The 16,582-nt window shown below is 33.4% G+C and overlaps 3 protein-coding genes across 6 annotated transcripts in view; 2 read left to right on the plus strand and 1 right to left on the minus strand.

Annotated features, from left to right (window-relative positions):
- The window catches only part of LOC123682893 (protein spinster), a 103,738-nt gene extending 102,823 nt beyond the window's left edge, over positions 1–915 (minus strand). For 2 of the 4 annotated variants that reach the window (XM_045621707.1, XM_045621705.1), the window contains exon 1: positions 319–915. In XM_045621707.1, the coding sequence (XP_045477663.1) occupies positions 319–571 (253 nt within the window). In that variant the 5' untranslated portion in view covers positions 572–915. The remainder of the gene's footprint in view (positions 1–318) is intronic. The other 2 variants (XM_045621706.1, XM_045621704.1) reach the window with 1 other exon arrangement.
- A 1,506-nt stretch (positions 916–2,421) lies between these two features.
- On the plus strand, positions 2,422–5,321 carry LOC123682894 (zinc finger protein 64-like). The gene is made up of 2 exons (XM_045621708.1): positions 2,422–2,579; positions 3,669–5,321. Exons 1-2 carry the CDS (start codon positions 2,524–2,526, stop codon positions 5,047–5,049), a joined length of 1,437 nt encoding a protein of 478 aa, XP_045477664.1. The 5' UTR covers positions 2,422–2,523; the 3' UTR covers positions 5,050–5,321.
- Positions 5,322–8,251: 2,930 nt separating this feature from the next.
- On the plus strand, positions 8,252–11,675 carry LOC123682895 (ribosomal RNA small subunit methyltransferase NEP1-like). The gene is made up of 3 exons (XM_045621709.1): positions 8,252–8,490; positions 8,564–8,807; positions 11,304–11,675. Exons 1-3 carry the CDS (start codon positions 8,410–8,412, stop codon positions 11,612–11,614), a joined length of 636 nt encoding a protein of 211 aa, XP_045477665.1. The 5' UTR covers positions 8,252–8,409; the 3' UTR covers positions 11,615–11,675.
- Positions 11,676–16,582: the final 4,907 nt, after the last annotated feature.

Raw genomic sequence — 16,582 nt, forward strand, 5'->3', positions numbered from 1 at the left:
TTTGATCCTGATAAGGTCCAGCATTATACTTATGAGTTAGTAATTGTTTTTTAAATCCGTAAATAAATTCCTACTTATGTCATGAAACATAACAAACTCAATTTTAAGATCAACAAAGTAGTTGTCAAATGTACAAATTCTTGAAAAAATATTATTATATCATATTATTCAAAAGGAATAAGTTCCAGAAAATAAAATATTGGAACAAATTAACAAATTCTACCTGTTCTTCCACGACATAGTAGAGAATTTTTTTAGAAGATAGAAAAAGCACAGTGTTTTATATTTATTATTATATTATTATACTCATAGACTAACCTGCAATAGTGAACCTATCCATGTAATTGATCAAATTGACGAAACACAAAATAAAAATAGCAATCCATTCACGTGTAGTAACATCTTTGAAAGTTTTAACATAAACTTCGGCAGATTTATCCGTATTCCGAGTATTGTCACCACTGGAATGAAGTAATTCCGCTTGGGAATTGTTTTGGGGTATGTCAACTTCCATGGTTTTGAACTGTTTCAGCATAAGGTTCGAACTTCTTTCTATTTTCTCAGACGGCATGACTCTAAACCGAATAACCTAACCAGCCGGTAAACATAAACTGAGTGAGTGCATGATATACAAACTTCAATTTTCATCTTGGCGGGTTATGAGACGCGCAGACGTAAGTGGAGATCACCTGATGATGAAAATATATATAGGTTATGTCCCTTTTCGATCTTATTGTTTATTTGTAAACTTTTGTGGAACTAATAGATTGTATCAATTCACTCAATTGAAAATCGTTTTTTTTTAACAGTCACAGCACACGAAAAAATGACACTTCACAATCAGTAAAAAATACGCAGATAAATGCATATGCTTCGTCAATTATCTCGAAAACTAACGTCACCGTTTACTTATGTCAGTATGTCAACGCAGCAGTCATCATACAAATTCTATGATACGTTCAAATCATAGTCATAAAATAATATTTTTCTTTTTGTCTTGTCGGAATTGGATGATTCAAAATTTATAAAATCACGAGCGTTCATTTAAATTCGTGATCAAGAATGTCGTGAAGAAATTAGAGTTCATTTTCTGTGATTTCAAGTAGCTTTTGTAGCTTCTACCAGATATAATTATGATTCAGCTTTACGTTATGCATTGTTTATTTCTTATACATTATTTTGGAAGATGCTATGAATTTCAAATTCTTACTGGAAATCTCTATTATTGGAGATTCCTTCAGAATATATTTAACTGCGATTTAATTATTATCTTATTTCCGATGCCTATATATATATGGGCTTACCTACAAGATGTATACGGAAACTTGAGAAAATAGAAGAAATGATAGATATCTTAGATAACCTGTAAGATGTCTTGGAATACTGATTAGATTTTGTTCAAAAATTCAGGCAACATGAAGTCGGGATTGGGTATATTTCCATTCTTTTCCATAAATTGCGCTACATAAAGACTTGACCTTATAAAAACGACACCGAAATTATATTACATTCTGATTCTGAAATACTAAAAATGTTGTGAGCCTTACATAGACTTATTATCCTAAGTCTATGGAGCCTTACCTTGTTCAACAGAAAAATATCATGAAACTACTAACAAAGTAATTCTGTATTCACCTAAATATTTAACATATTTCTTTACTAACAGGAGAAATAACCGACTATAAGTAAACTTGTTTGTTACATCCACCATTACTGAAAAAAAGCAAAATGTATTACAGTACATTTTTCAACCCTAAAGTAAGGGACTACGATTTGATTACTTGAATTGATAAGGGTGTAGATAGTTTTTTCTTTTTGGGGGGGAAACGCAAAAAAAAAATTCAGGTACTCTTGACTTATTGAATCATAGTTTATTTCAATTGAAAAATGTCTTGGCGAGAATCCTGATATTCTGAAATTTGATATTTTGAAGTCTTGCTGTAGGTTGATTACACCCAGTAAAAATCAAATTTTGGGGGTCAAAAAAATAGACTTTATAGGTAATTCAATAAAAATTTAAACGAATGGGTATGAATAATATTCTGGTATAGCCAAATCGCTATTCCAGTGTTCTGGTTTTGATTTATTACATCTAATTTTAGACGTTTGTTTTTCAGGAGAAAATTATCTCTTAGACTAGTAAGTCCAATTGTTTCAATTTAATGAGAATTGCATCAATAAAGAGATTTTTTTCATTGAAGTCATTCAACGGAATAAAAAAATTATTCCTTGTAGGTACTATCATTTTCTTTTCTAAAATCAAAAAATTAACACGAATACTGAATAGTCGTTTGTTATCTTAAATAATGAAACAATTTCTTTTATATAGTTCTGCCAGCAATCTTAATAGCGCTGCTAGTATAGATATTAACCATAGACTACAAAAATAATTCTCTTTGACACTGCATTAGTAGTTCTATGGTTAGTAGTTCTATTCATAGAATAGACTAATAGACTACTAAAAACATCAATAATTCCAATCCAATTCCAGTATTACTAGTCTCGAATTAATTGAAAACAAAAATGGATAATTTAAAACAAAGGTTTGATAAAGAAGCTGTAATATATTCCAACGAATGGTGAGTGTTATTCTAAACGCAAATAATCAATTGAAATAACATTACCCCTGACCGAAATATGGGGCATAAACCATAAATAATTGGCAAAATCATAGTTGATTATTTATTATTTCTGTCCAAATTCCTGTGATAAATTGCTTAATAAACCATAATAAATCAAAATTTTGATTGAACAATATTCATTTATAAAAAATAATAACTAATGTCGGTCAAACTAAATTTACATTTGACGCGTATTATCACAGAAAAGATATGAATTTTAATAAACATCTTCAAATCAGTTTCAGTATGTAGGCTGTATTGAATTTCTTTTTATTTTACACTTATATGTTACCAAATTATTCAACAAAGATTCACTATAAAATAATTATCATAATAATTCATATTTAAATTCTTCTTTATGCAATGAAATTCATTCAATTAAATTTCACAGAGATCAACACCTACTGACCTATAAGTTATTTTATAGCAGTGCAAACGATTATATTTATTAGAAAAATATTATGATTAAATGAGCAATTTAATAATTCAAATTGAAGCTAATCTGAGTTCTCTGAAGATGAGTAAGCTCATTAAAGTGTTGTTGAAAAATGGAAGTGAAACATAATTCTGATTAAACAAAACTCAACATAAGGTCAAATGCAGAGTGTAGTGTGCGCTACACTGCACTATACTTGCTGCATTTTCTTTGTCGGTGCAGTTTAGGAATATAAAAAGAAAAAATGGCAAACCATTCTTTAGAAATCCTTAAGAAAATCCAAATTTTCATAAAAGTTCAGTCAGTAAGCTGTGAAATTCATTATTAATTTATTCGCTAATTTTACCAATCTATAGCAATGATTCCTGAAGAGTTTAGGTTTTTCCATTTTACAGTAATATTGTTTACGGACGGACCCAATTAATTTCTACCAAGGATTTGTCAATTGTCATCAATGAGTCCTCGAATCTTATCTTTTGAGACCATCCCCGTCTCAAAATTCAAAAAATATAAAATGACTAATTAATGATCATATTCATGATTCAATGGAATTAAAATGCAATGAACAATTGAGTTGAAATTTTCTGCTAATTATTTTTGTTAATTTTCAGTGCCACAAATGATGATAAAATTAAGATAAAGACTGAAGATATTGATATTTCCGAACAGTTTTTGGATACAAAAGGAATTTTTTATGAAAGAATTGATGAAATAGAACAAATTGGTAAACAAGAAATAGATATTTTAACTGAAAATGAATGTAATTCAGAATATGCATTGGAATCCTATAACTTGGAAAATGACATAGATGTTCCAAGTAAATCAGTTATGGAAAATAATCTCAAGAAAAAACATAAATGTCACACATGTGACTATATTACCAAAAGCAAACACTATCTTGACAAGCATATAAATTCTGTACATTTGAATGTAAAACACTATAAATGTCCATTGTGTGACTATGCTTCAAATTTCATAAGTGATCTCAAGAAACACAATAAATGTATTCATTTAAATTTGAAAGAGCATAAATGTCACTTATGTGATTATGCTACAAATTTGAAAAGAAATCTCAAAACCCATGTGGAATCTAATCATTTGAAATTAAAAAAATATATATGTCATTTATGCGACTATGCTACAAATTACAAATGTGATCTTAAGAAACATAATAAATGTATTCATTTAAATTTGAAAGAACATAAATGTCACTTTTGTGATTACGCTGCAAATTTGAAAAAAACTCTCCAAAACCATGTAGATTCTATTCATTTGAAATTGAAAAACCATAAGTGTCATTCTTGTGACTATTCCACTAACATCAAAACAGATCTCAAAACCCATATAGATTGTGTTCATGCGAATCTCAAAGAATATAAGTGTTACTTATGTGACTATGCTGCTAATGTTAAAAGTGGTCTAAAAATTCATATAAAATCTATTCATTTCAATGTCAAGGAGCATAAGTGCCACTTATGTGATTATGCTTCCAACAGCAAATCGCATGTAAAAAGCCATATTGATTCTGTCCATTTGAACCTAAGGCAGCATAAATGTTCTTCATGTGATTTTACTTCTAACTCTAAAGGTCATCTTAGAAATCATATTGATTATGTTCATTTAAATTTGCAGAAGGAGCATAAGTGTCACATATGTACCTTTGCTACAAGCTTTGAAAGCCATCTCAAAAGTCATATAGAATCTGTCCATTTGAAGTTGAAAAAATTTCAATGTGACTTATGTGATTTTGCAGCTAATAAAAAAAGTCATCTTGAAAGACATGTGAATTCTGTCCATTTGAATTTAAAGCAACATAAGTGCCATTTATGTGATTTTTCTTCTAATAGAAAGTTTGAACTGAAATGTCATATTGATTCGATTCATTTGAATATTAAAAAACATAAATGTCACATATGTGACTACGCTACAAACATTAAAAGACGTCTTAAAAGTCATATAGATAGCATTCATTCAAATCAAAAGGAACAATAATAACATTTGTGTTATTATGTTGCCAATTGTGGAAAATACTGTTTAAATTCATATGATAACTGTTTATTTCAATATGAAGAAACTTGAGTACCACTTATGTGATATTAAGACCAATGTGAAAATATGTATAGTTTCATATTTTGACTAAGAGTCAAAATTGAAATAATGAATATATGTATAATAAAAAATTCAATTTGCCCTAAATTTAAAAATATTATCTATGCTTTCTCATCCCTCGTTCCTAAAAAATTAGCCCTTAACCAAATGTTATTTTTGGTTATGTATCTTCGTAGATATCCAAATTTACTCATAAGTAACAGGCATTGTATATTTGAAAGAACTGAAAACTCCAAACACTCGAAGGTAAAATGGATATAGATTATACATATATATTTTTTTATTGTTATAACCACCATTCAGGGTATTCGAGATTAAGCCAGTCCAGTAGCCAAGGCAAAAATCGAGCGTAATGTAGAAACCGTCTGATTATGCGTATAGTACTCAAGATGACCTACTTTTGGGCGTCAGAGATGAGTGTGTTTCCTCTCTATATATACAGGGTGGCCACTTTTTTGATGGGATTGTATTGGCAACTTTTAAACCATGAGAGTTAGGAGGTCAGTCAAATGGAGAAAAAGGTGCATGCATAGAAGCATTATCAAGCAGTTCAAACAAATCGAGATTATCATGGCCGGTTATTGAGATATCATAAGAAAAGTAAATTATGTCATTTTGATTTTCCTTTTTTCCCCACTTTATTTCAAATATTATCAAAAAATGTTACAGGAATTTTTTATTCGACAGTAAATTATCCACAATTTGACGTAATCAGATTACGTATCCAACGTTTCGTACTCTCTGGGTCACCCTCAACCTCATTTTTTTCAATGCGGACCTGTATATTTTACTACATTTTTCAAAATAACTTTTAACGCTGAATTCAACGATATATCATACAATGTCATTCAAAGTTGATTTTCAGGTGATTTTGACCCTTATCCAATTTTCTTTACGATTCCTCTGTTATTTATAAGGTGAAAAGTTCATATAAGCATGGGTCCGCAAGGCCTTCAATATTGAGATAGAGGATGTTAAAAATTTACTTTTATTTTGCTTTTTCGTGAATAATGTCGATATTTCAACGAAAATGGTATTTGGGGATTTCTCATTATGGGAAATTCGAATTTGATCAAGATCAAATTTGAACTTAAGGCAAAACTAAGGTTTGGCCTCAAATGTAGGGGCGTCACCTACAGATTTTTATCTTTCTTGGGAAATCACAACTTTGTCGTACATGTATATATCAAATTTTCTAGAAGAAAAATCGATTCCTTTATCATTTTCACGTGATAAAGGTATGCTTATCAGAAGTCGGTACAAGCAGCCGCTTTCGAGATAATTTGATTTGAATTAATCGATGCATGTGTTTGTTAAAAAGTAAAACAATTTTGAAAATTCCCCCCACACGCACCCACTCTTCTTGGCAGTTGTCATTAAGTGCTTTCCAGTCAGGTGCGAGTCAGGGCTCGGCGCACTAAAGCCTCACGCCCTCGCTATGGCGGAAACGCACCAAAACCAAACTGTCAAAAATTGCTTTCCAGCCATCGTTCGGAGCTCCACGGTACAGCTTCGAAGCGTACCAGTGCGTATTTGTACTGTTCCAGTAAACAGGGCGTCGAGCCCTCGCGTTGCCTTCCCCTGACTTTCGCCTCACTGGATTTCTCACAGGGCATTGTCGCCTTAGGAAACACCTCATGAGAATGGGTCTAACAGAAAATGACGAGTGCAGATTCTGTGGGGAGGAGGAAGAAACTCCGGATCACCTGGTGACGGAATGCCTCGCCATCGCTAGCCAATGCAAAACCTGCTTTGGACAGGAAACTTGTAGTAGTGAGGAATTAGCCTCCTTGAAGCCATCCTAGATATTGGAGTTCATCAGAACTCTGGAACTGGAAGGCGAGCTGTAGATCACATTATGGAGAGAATAGCTCTGATGGGGGGCACAATAGACCATTAGGTCGCAGTGAAACGAAATATTGCAATTAGAAATATCATTTTCTAAGCCTTGATTGTGTAATAGTAGGACTGTCCAGAATGAATTTAAATATTGCACTGATTTTACATATTTATTTATCGTCTGGCACTGAGTTATCTCAGTTGTCACATCTCAAATTCCCTCTATAACATGATCCATGAAATTACTCTCAAATGAAAAGATATAATCTTCCAAATCACTTGGATCGGTTTGACATGAGAATTCCTTTCTTTCTTCTTCAACTTCTATTATTCATTTCTCTAGCCACTTTTTCGAAAAAGAACAATATTTTATAGTGTATTCTGTATTGTGAAAAGAATTGTAACAACCAACTACCCAGCATTGAATTCGTGAATTTCGTGCAGTAAATTTTAAATCCATACCTTCAGAATTCATTTTCAATATTGTATATCAGTTATTGAAAATAAAATCAACTCAAAAGTCCTTAGAATAACTAAAATCTTTCAATAAATAAATAAAAATGGATAGGTGACTTTCTGAAGTATTCCTAAAAATATTCAATACATTAGCATTTGTAATATTTTGTTGGGACTGTATAATTGAAGGGTAACGTGAAATGATCAATTCGGATGAGTAAAAAACCTTTCAACTAAAGTTTATTAGTCATGCAAATAACATGTAACATTTTTATTATGTGACCAGCATTTAAAACTTCGTCACCTTTATAAACACTTCTAGAAGTGTTTGTGCCTTTAAGATACCCCAAGTATTCTATTAAACTCAGTCTTGCCATTTGGACCTAAAAAAGGTACTTTTAGAATCCTGTAGTATAATAATGTTGATTGAATCGTTCACATATTATATGCACACGATTGTTACTCGTCATTTTTCGAAGTCTTCAATCCTTGCATAACTTTCAATATCACTAGACTGAACTGAAACAAATGATGATACCTACCGCCTTTACCTAAAATGAAAATATTATATACACAGTAACACACTTGTTCACTATAGAAGTCTGAAAAGTTTTTATATTTATTGTAAAATTAAATTTTAATAACGCAAATACACACACAACTAATACAACAAAACACTCCAATGTCAACATTTATAGTTCTGCGTCTGCTCACCTTGGCGCTGCATTCTTATTTTCAGATGCTGTGTAGGAGTGACTCTGATACGCAGTACGCACCACAGAATACTAAATATACGCACACCGCCATATATAAGTAGATTGACTATTTACATTAACCTTAAAAACATAAAAACATATTATTCAGGACGTTTCAAATAAAGGGACGATTTTTGTAGAAGAGCCTGTCTGAGAAGTTAATCTTAAAAACATTAGAAGTATTTCGTTCAAAATGTTGAAAAACGTAGGAACTGAAACAATGGAGAAACGCGTGATAGTAATATTGGAAAACGCACATTTGGAGACCGTTAAAGTAAGTCCACATTTTTTTTCTATAATTTCATAGTTTTTTATAATCAACCCTTTTTTTCTACAATTTTTAATAGGTCGGCGAGAAATTTCAACTTTTGAACCCCTGTGATCACTCAAACATACTTGAAAAGAATGGAAGAGATCCAGAATCTTGCAGACCGGATATAACACATCTTTGTTTATTAACATTATTTGATAGTCCTTTAAATAGAGCTAGTATGCTTCAAGTATACGTAAGAACTATAAATAATATACTCATTGAATTTAACCCAGAAACGAGGATACCAAGAACCTTCAAGAGATTCGCTGGATTGATGGGTAAGGGTTTTATTCCTTCATCCAATATCAATGCATATTTTATAAATGATAAATTTCAAAGTGAAACCAAAAGAAGTTATTTTCTTCCACTGAGGGTGTACACCACAGTATAGAAACAGTCAGTAGTAATACTTTTGATAAAATGAACAGAAAGTTTGTTCCAATCGAGAATTCGTCCATTCTTCCATGAGCAGGAGGAAGCCATTAGAATATTCATTCATTTGAGCGGGAATTCAAAAGTATATCAGAATTTTAGTAGATATCTTAAGATTTTAATAAGGAGAGTGGGGGTTTGGATATCGTTTTTTCAGTATTTTTAAAATTTATGTACCAATGGTTAGTATATTTATTATAGTGACACTAAAATTAAGGATGTATTTCATAACTGTCATTATTATTATTATTATTATTTGAACTGGGGTCGTTTTGCTTCGGTGAGCCTTCCGGGAACTGCGACCATGCAGATCTTTTGTTCACTACCCTACTCATTCATAGAAACCCAGGGAGGTCGTCAACGACGTTAATAAAATTGACAACCTCCCTAGGGGCCTTGGCCATTACCTCTCTGGTATCCAGGACCGGCTTGCCCATGTGAATGGTTCTTAGGCCAGCCAGCTCTGGACACTTGCATATCAAGTGTTCAGAAGTTTCTACTTCCGATCCACAGAGCCTGCAAATCTCGTCTGCTGACTTACCCATACGGTACAAATGATGTTTGTACCGACAGTGCCCCGTCAACAGACCCACCATCACCCGAAGCTCCGCTCGTGACAGCTTCAGGAGTTTTCTGGTGTAAGTAGGTGAAATCTTCACGAATTTCTTTGCCTGAGCAAGTCTAGGAGTGTTAGTCCAGTGGATTGTCCTACTGTTCAACTCCCATAGCTGGACCGCAGCTTTGTATTGGTCTTTTCCTATCCCACAGAAAGGCTCAGGTCCAGCAGGTCTTAACCTAGATGCACTTTTTGCAAGCTCGTCCGCTCTCTCATTTCCTTCAACCCCACAGTGCCCTGGTACCCATAGTAGAGTCACCTTATTTCCTCTGGCCAGTTGCTTTATGGTGTTACGGCACTCCCAAGTCAGCAGAGACCCCTGCATAACTGTCATACAAATGTGTGACAATTTGATAAAACAATGAAACTTTCATCATTTCCATTTGGCTTGTAACTAATATTGAATGAATTCTTGTCAAGTAATTGCATTCCTATAATAATTCCATATTATGAATACCAATTCCCTATGAAAGCTTTCTAACTAAAAAGCAGAACCGATTTCAAAATTTTGTCATGAAGAATGTACTGAAAATTAACATATAATAACATACAATTAAGGTTTTTTTTTTGGTTTGTTGCCTAACAATAATACAGAAGTAGAACTCGATAATTATTGTAATTTGGTTAACCTTAGCTGACATCTACCAAAAAAAGTAATATTCCAATTTTCATGGATTTCCGTAAATATCCTCGGAAACCAAGTTCCAAGAATATGTATAAAGTTCCGAAATCGGTTCATTGTATATTGGAGTTCTGAGGAATGATTAAAAAAAAAATCAGTGGAATTGAGATTCTTCCCTTTTTTTCAGGTCGATTAAAAAAATTGACTTAGCCAAATTACTTAGTTCTTTCTCCTCACTCAGGATCACTTCTAGTTCTTCTGTTCTAGTTTTCTTACTACAATTTAAGGGAACTAAGTTTCGACAATTTAATACGCTGCATTGATTTACCATTTTGAATAAATCAATAACTAATTGAAATCTTAGAAATTCACAATTAACAAATGAATGTTTACTTTTAAACAGAACAAGGACTTGCCAAAGCAAATCGGCCATTTTTGTGATCTTGTTCAATTTTTCTGCTGCACGTGTTCGACAAATGTACAAAAAATCCTTGAAGTGGTACTACTGCACGGTTTCTATACTGCGGTGTACACTACCTTTTTCACTAGATTCATTTTGATTATGTTCAGAAATCGCTTGATCGATTCTTTCAATTTAAATATTTTTCAAATATACGATTTCAATGATGATTTCAAAATATTTTTCATTATAATGAAATTACCGATTCTATAACATTGATTTCACTCAATTGTCATTTATTGCTTTCTTATTTGGTAATATTTCCATTTATTGATATTCTGAATTTTCAAATTGAAATACGCGAGAAGTTTTATTTTTTTTTAAACTGTAATTAGGTTGTATGTAGGGGAGAAGGGAACACCTATTTCTTCATCAGAATCTGAAAATTATGGAATTCATCATTGAAATAATTGCAAAAAGATTGAAAAACCTTTCAGTTTCCAAAGTGATATGAACCAAAAACTATACATTTTTTTTGTGAAAAAATCTGTAAGTTAATTATAAATTGCCATAATTAGGTTTCTTCCGAAAATTGGAAGAAGCAATCAAGTGATTTCCCACACAGAATCAAAATGAATCTGCACTGAAAAACCTAGAAAGGTAGTGTACAAGTCGTTCATAAGTATTATATTATTTCATTTCAGTGCAACTTCTGCATAAGATGTCCATAAAAGATGAAAATGGACATAAACTAATTAAAGTCATAAAAAATGACATAGAGGCACATCTTCCTAGGGAGGCTAGGAAAATAGGAGTATCACCAGAATTCGAACTGATGAAAAATACAAAAGAGCTAGTTCCTGAGGGTGAAAATCCAATTGTAATTGTCTTAGGATCACAAGAAAAATTAAAGTATGTTAATGAAAATTATTCTCTCAGCAATTATCCTTTAACTGATTATTCATCATGTTCAATGATATGCTCAACATTTGAAGAAGCTTGGGGTATTTTATGAAGATTGTTGTTATAAATTGTATATATTTCTCTTGTATTGTATATAAATTGTATCAAACCTTTTCATATTTTTATTTACTTATACTTATAGTGAAGTAGATAATATTGGTTCATTATTTCCAATAATATTAGTATTTTTTTTGAGTTTCAAAATTTTCAAGAAGTAGTAGTGCCTAAACTAAACGGACCCACATAAAACTTTAGTCACTAGATGAGAATAATGCTCAAAATTTCGAAAGATTAGACAAAACTCTTCTTTGAATGTGCAAACTGAGGTAAAACATAATTTGAAAATTCAAAAAGAAATAATTTAGAGAGGTCGTCATTCGTAAATCTTTGAGGACACATAGATATATGTGTTTCTCTATTTCAGTATCATAATGAGTTCATTACAGTTCTAAAACCAGTGCTGTAATGAACTCATTACAGCATTGTTATACTTTAGAGTGAGTCAAGCGCAATTTGAGATATGTCAGAATTTATCAAAGCAAGAATTTTAAAAAATTAGCAAAGAACTAACATAAGTTAGAAGCTTCCAAGCAGTAGTCATTCATGCATTTTTGGAGACGACTGTATATAGATAGATATAAACACGGTGTCACATTGAAAAGGAAATAGAGGTCTTTTGTTTTTTGAAAAAAATTATAGGTAATAAAAGCCATCATTTCATCCCTTTGTGTGGCAACCATAGACCTAATATTTGATATTAGGTCTATGGTGGCAACCCTAAATTAACCCCTTTAATTTCAATAGGCAAGATGAGTACCATATGTTATTGAAAAGTTCTTTTTCTCCTGAATATATGATATCTGATTAATAAATCCCATCATGTATACACGGTGTCGCATTAAAGAGAAAATTAAAGTATTTCTGGTTAAAAAAATTAAGATTTTGGAAAATCGCTCGGACCTGTCAATTTTGTAGTTGAGGACTTTTTACATAAAAACTATCACCATATCCCTTTGAATAGGGAAGATGGGTCGGGCGATATGTTGTTGAAAATGTCTTTTCCTCCTGAATATGACAATAATTTTTGATTTTTTGAATATGCTAAACTTAAACTTTTTTCTATTCCATTGGATGCAGTGCAATACCCAACATTTGATCAAATATATTTTTTAAAAGACTGAAAGTGTCCATATTGCTCGTTGGAAAAAAATTATATAATTTCAAATTCAATAATGGCTCATCTGATAGCTCCATTGTGAAGCAAATTATTGACCACGTTTTGCCGTCTTTCTCCCAGTACGTTGTGCTTCACTCTCGTCTCGGTTCACACTCCTAGACCCCTGGCCATCACTTTTTCTAGCTTTATTTATTTCGTCCGTAAGATCCTACAGAATAAAACCAACTTGTCATCATCCCCAGCCCTATGAAACATCAAGCTTTCAGATGATATCACCCCAACTCAGGCAAACTGTTTTAAACAAGCACGAGAGGAGTTAAGACGTCGAATGGTGAAGATCATTTAACTATTGAATATATCAAAGGTGTCCCAAGGGTGGTAGATAAGATGATTGCTTCTCCTTAAAAAAATTAACTTCTTGTCCTCTGCAGCAATGGACGGTCCTTTATACTAACGCTCGATCTTTAAAAAACAAATTTCGATCGATGTCGATCAGTTGCATCCAGATATTATTTGCTTAACCGAAACGTGGTTGCACGCTGGTCTCTCGGACCAGCTGTACTCTGTAAAAGGTTTCACTCTGTTCCGTTGCGACACTTCCCTCAATGTCGGCGTGTATGTTTGTGACAAAATCACTGAATCCTATGATATCCGAGTGTTATCATCCAACATTCCACGTATTGACAACTTGTTTATCAGTCTTCGTCCTCCTATTCGACTCTCATTTGCGTTTACAGACCTCACCCATCCCCATCTGATGAGTTACTTCTGGATCATATTCGTTCTCTATCTGAAACTTACCCTGATGTTTTTATTGCGGGATACTTCAACTTTAGAGAAATAGGATGGCCAATAACTTCATCCCCGCCTCTGAACACCGTTGCTGGACGCTTTGTCGGAACGCTGGACGAATCTGGTCCCACCAGGTGATTGAAAAGCCAACCAGACTCGTCATGGCCAAAACCCATCAATCCTAGATCTCATGTTGACGAGTGACCCGGATCTACACCTTTTTCAATTGTAATTCAAAAGACGTAAAATGTAATTCAGAAAAGTAAATTGAATTTCAGAATATGGTGATTGTAATTCAGAATAGTAAATTGAATTTCAGAAGATGGAAATTGTAATTCATAATAAGAACTTTATATTCAGAAACGGTAATTTGAATTTCAGAATAGTGATATGTAATTCAGAAAGGGTAAATTTGATTTCAGAAAATATAAATTGGAATTCAGATTTGGTGATTTGAAATTCAGAAATAGGAAATTTTAATTCAGAAAAAGGAAATTGTAATTCAGAAATAAGAAATTGTAATTCAGAATTTCAAAGGAAACGAAGAGACTAACACACTAGCCAGAAAAGGAGCTCAAACGCCACTTACTGGCCTAGAACCTTTCTGTGGTATAGTCAAATGCACCTATAAGAAAGAGTTTCTGGAGAAGGAAGAAACTGAAAGAGAAGCACTCTGGAGGAATCTTCCGGGAATGAATCATTCCAAAAAGTTCCTTTGGAACTTTAAAACTGCAAGGTCCAAAAGGTATTTGGATACTGTTCTGAATTACATATTACATTTTCTGAAATTGAATTGATAACTTCTGAAATACAATTTTCCTTTTCTGAATTTCAATTCACTATTCTGAACTACAACTTTGTTCATCTGAAATCCAACTTCCTAATCTGAATTTCAATTTCGTTTTTCTGAAATTAAATTAACTATTCTGAAATTCAATTTCTCTTTTCTGAATTACATATTCCTATTCTGAAATACATGTTCCTGTTTCTGAAATTGAACTTTGATTTTCTGAATTACAACTGAAAAAGGTGTAGTTTCCGACGTTGAGTATTTGGGCCTTCTGGGTCGATCGGACCAAGTGATGATTTAGTTTACTCTACAGTTAACTCCCTTTCCGTACCAAAAATCACTAAGAAGATGATCTCTATTATTGATTATGATTCCCTCAACTTTTACCTTTCTAATACTGACTGTTGAGTAATAGGAATATTGATGGTGCTTGGGGACGTTTTTGCACGTATCTAGAGGAATCTGTAGCTCGATTTACCAGTAGAATGTTGGTCAGTTCCGTGTCATCCAAGCCTTGGTTGACTGATGAGAGCATCACCATGCAGCGTCGGAAGAAGAAGATGGCAGCAATATCTTCGTAGTGGGTCTGAGATGGACTATCGTGTTCATCGCAACTTCTCAAATGCACTTGGCAAAAAAATTAAGAACGCAAAAAAGTTTTTTCATGAATCTCTTGCCCAACCCAATAACCCGGAAAAAAATTATAAATATATTCAAAACACTGCCGATTACTGTCTTAATAAGATTATCCTTCAGCTCATGTCAATTACCATCTGCTAGGAAGATATCAAGATAAACTCCTATTTTCGACAAGGGGGACAAACTATGCCCGAGCAATTACCGCCCATTAGTCTCCTTCCTCTAATATCCAAGATTGCTGAGAGAGTTGTTTGTAATAAATTGCTCAATTTTTTGACTGAGAACATCATAATTTCTGAGTGCCAGCATGATTTCCTGCCTGGGCGTTCGGTCGTCACATGCCTCCTGCAGTGCCTTCAAAACTGGACCAAGCCTCTTGACTGTGGTATACCAGTGGATGTTATCTATGTGGACTTCTCCCGAGTTCCTTTCAAGCCCCTTCTCTACAAACTGGAGCATTAGAGGCTGTTTTTTGGCTTGGCTCCGTTCGTTCATCACTGGCAGGTATTTTTCGGTTAGAGTGGGTGATTTTTTTTCGGATATCAGGGCGGTTATTAGTGGAGTCCCTCAGGGCTCTGTTTTGGGTCCGCTTCTTTTTCTGCTTTACGTTTCAAATCTCCCACATTTACTTTCGGCATTCTGAACTCAATACGCAGACGATATCAAATTATTTTATGATTCGCGCTTACCTGATGACCTGTTGGATGGCTCCTCCCTCTAAACGTGGCTAAATGCAAGGTCCTTCAACTTGGTAGATACAACCCGAGGCATCAGTACTTTTTTGATGGCCGTGTTCTGGAGTCATGCACGCAGCATAATGACCTTGATGTCATTACGGAGGATCTCTCCTGGTCTGCCCATGTGGGTAATTTAGTCTCTAGAGCTAGTAAGATGTTGTACCTGATACGGCGGGTGTTTCCCAGATGTTCGATTGTAACTTGCAGGCAGCTTTATATAACATACATCCGACCAATTCTCGAACATGCCGGCCCTGGTGATCAGCAACGTTTGGAGAGAATACAGCGCTCTGCAACCAGAATTCCTTTTGGGCGAGTTCGACCATCTTACGAGGAGAAACTACAGTAGTAGTAGTAATAGTAGAGTAGTTTTCATGGCTGTTGTGTCCGGGTAACTTGATTGTGACTTATCGTATCTTAAACAATTTTATTGGTGGTGATCTCGCTGACATCTTTATGATGAACGAAAATCGTCTTCGGGGCCACTGGTATAAGTTGTACCACGAGGTGTTTCGTACATGTGCTTGAGAGTTTTTCCTGCTGAATCGGGTATTTGGTAGGTGGAACTCCTTACTGGAGAATGTCTTGGGTGTTGAGAGTGTGAATTCGTTCAACAGACAAGACTCCATTTTTGTTTAGAATGTTTTTTTTTTTTGTTATTTACAATTATCTCCTAAGGTGTTTTTTTGTGTATGAGATTTATAGGCCATATGGCCTCATCTCAGTATCTTGTTACAATAATAATAATAATTCTATTTGAAATTTTGTAACACTAATTTTAGTCATTTTTTGAAACTATATAAAATTGAAGAACAATTAAATGATGAATAATTGAAAGACAAAAGATGTTTTTCAATAAAATTATTTGTCTCTCTCATATGATAA

The sequence above is a fragment of the Harmonia axyridis genome, chromosome 6, assembly GCF_914767665.1.
Source record: "Harmonia axyridis chromosome 6, icHarAxyr1.1, whole genome shotgun sequence".
Taxonomy (NCBI): domain Eukaryota; kingdom Metazoa; phylum Arthropoda; class Insecta; order Coleoptera; family Coccinellidae; genus Harmonia; species Harmonia axyridis.

Bases quoted from the DNA above. Each gene is read 5' to 3' on its own strand.
- LOC123682894 (XM_045621708.1), top strand. From the start codon at position 2,524: ATGGATAATTTAAAACAAAGGTTTGATAAAGAAGCTGTAATATATTCC. The intron at 2,580-3,668 runs GTGAGTGTTATT...GTTAATTTTCAG, and splicing joins GTAATATATTCCAACGAATG to TGCCACAAATGATGATAAAA.
- LOC123682895 (XM_045621709.1), top strand. From the start codon at position 8,410: ATGTTGAAAAACGTAGGAACTGAAACAATGGAGAAACGCGTGATAGTA. The intron at 8,491-8,563 runs GTAAGTCCACAT...AATTTTTAATAG, and splicing joins CACATTTGGAGACCGTTAAA to GTCGGCGAGAAATTTCAACT. The intron at 8,808-11,303 runs GTAAGGGTTTTA...ATTTCATTTCAG, and splicing joins GAGATTCGCTGGATTGATGG to TGCAACTTCTGCATAAGATG.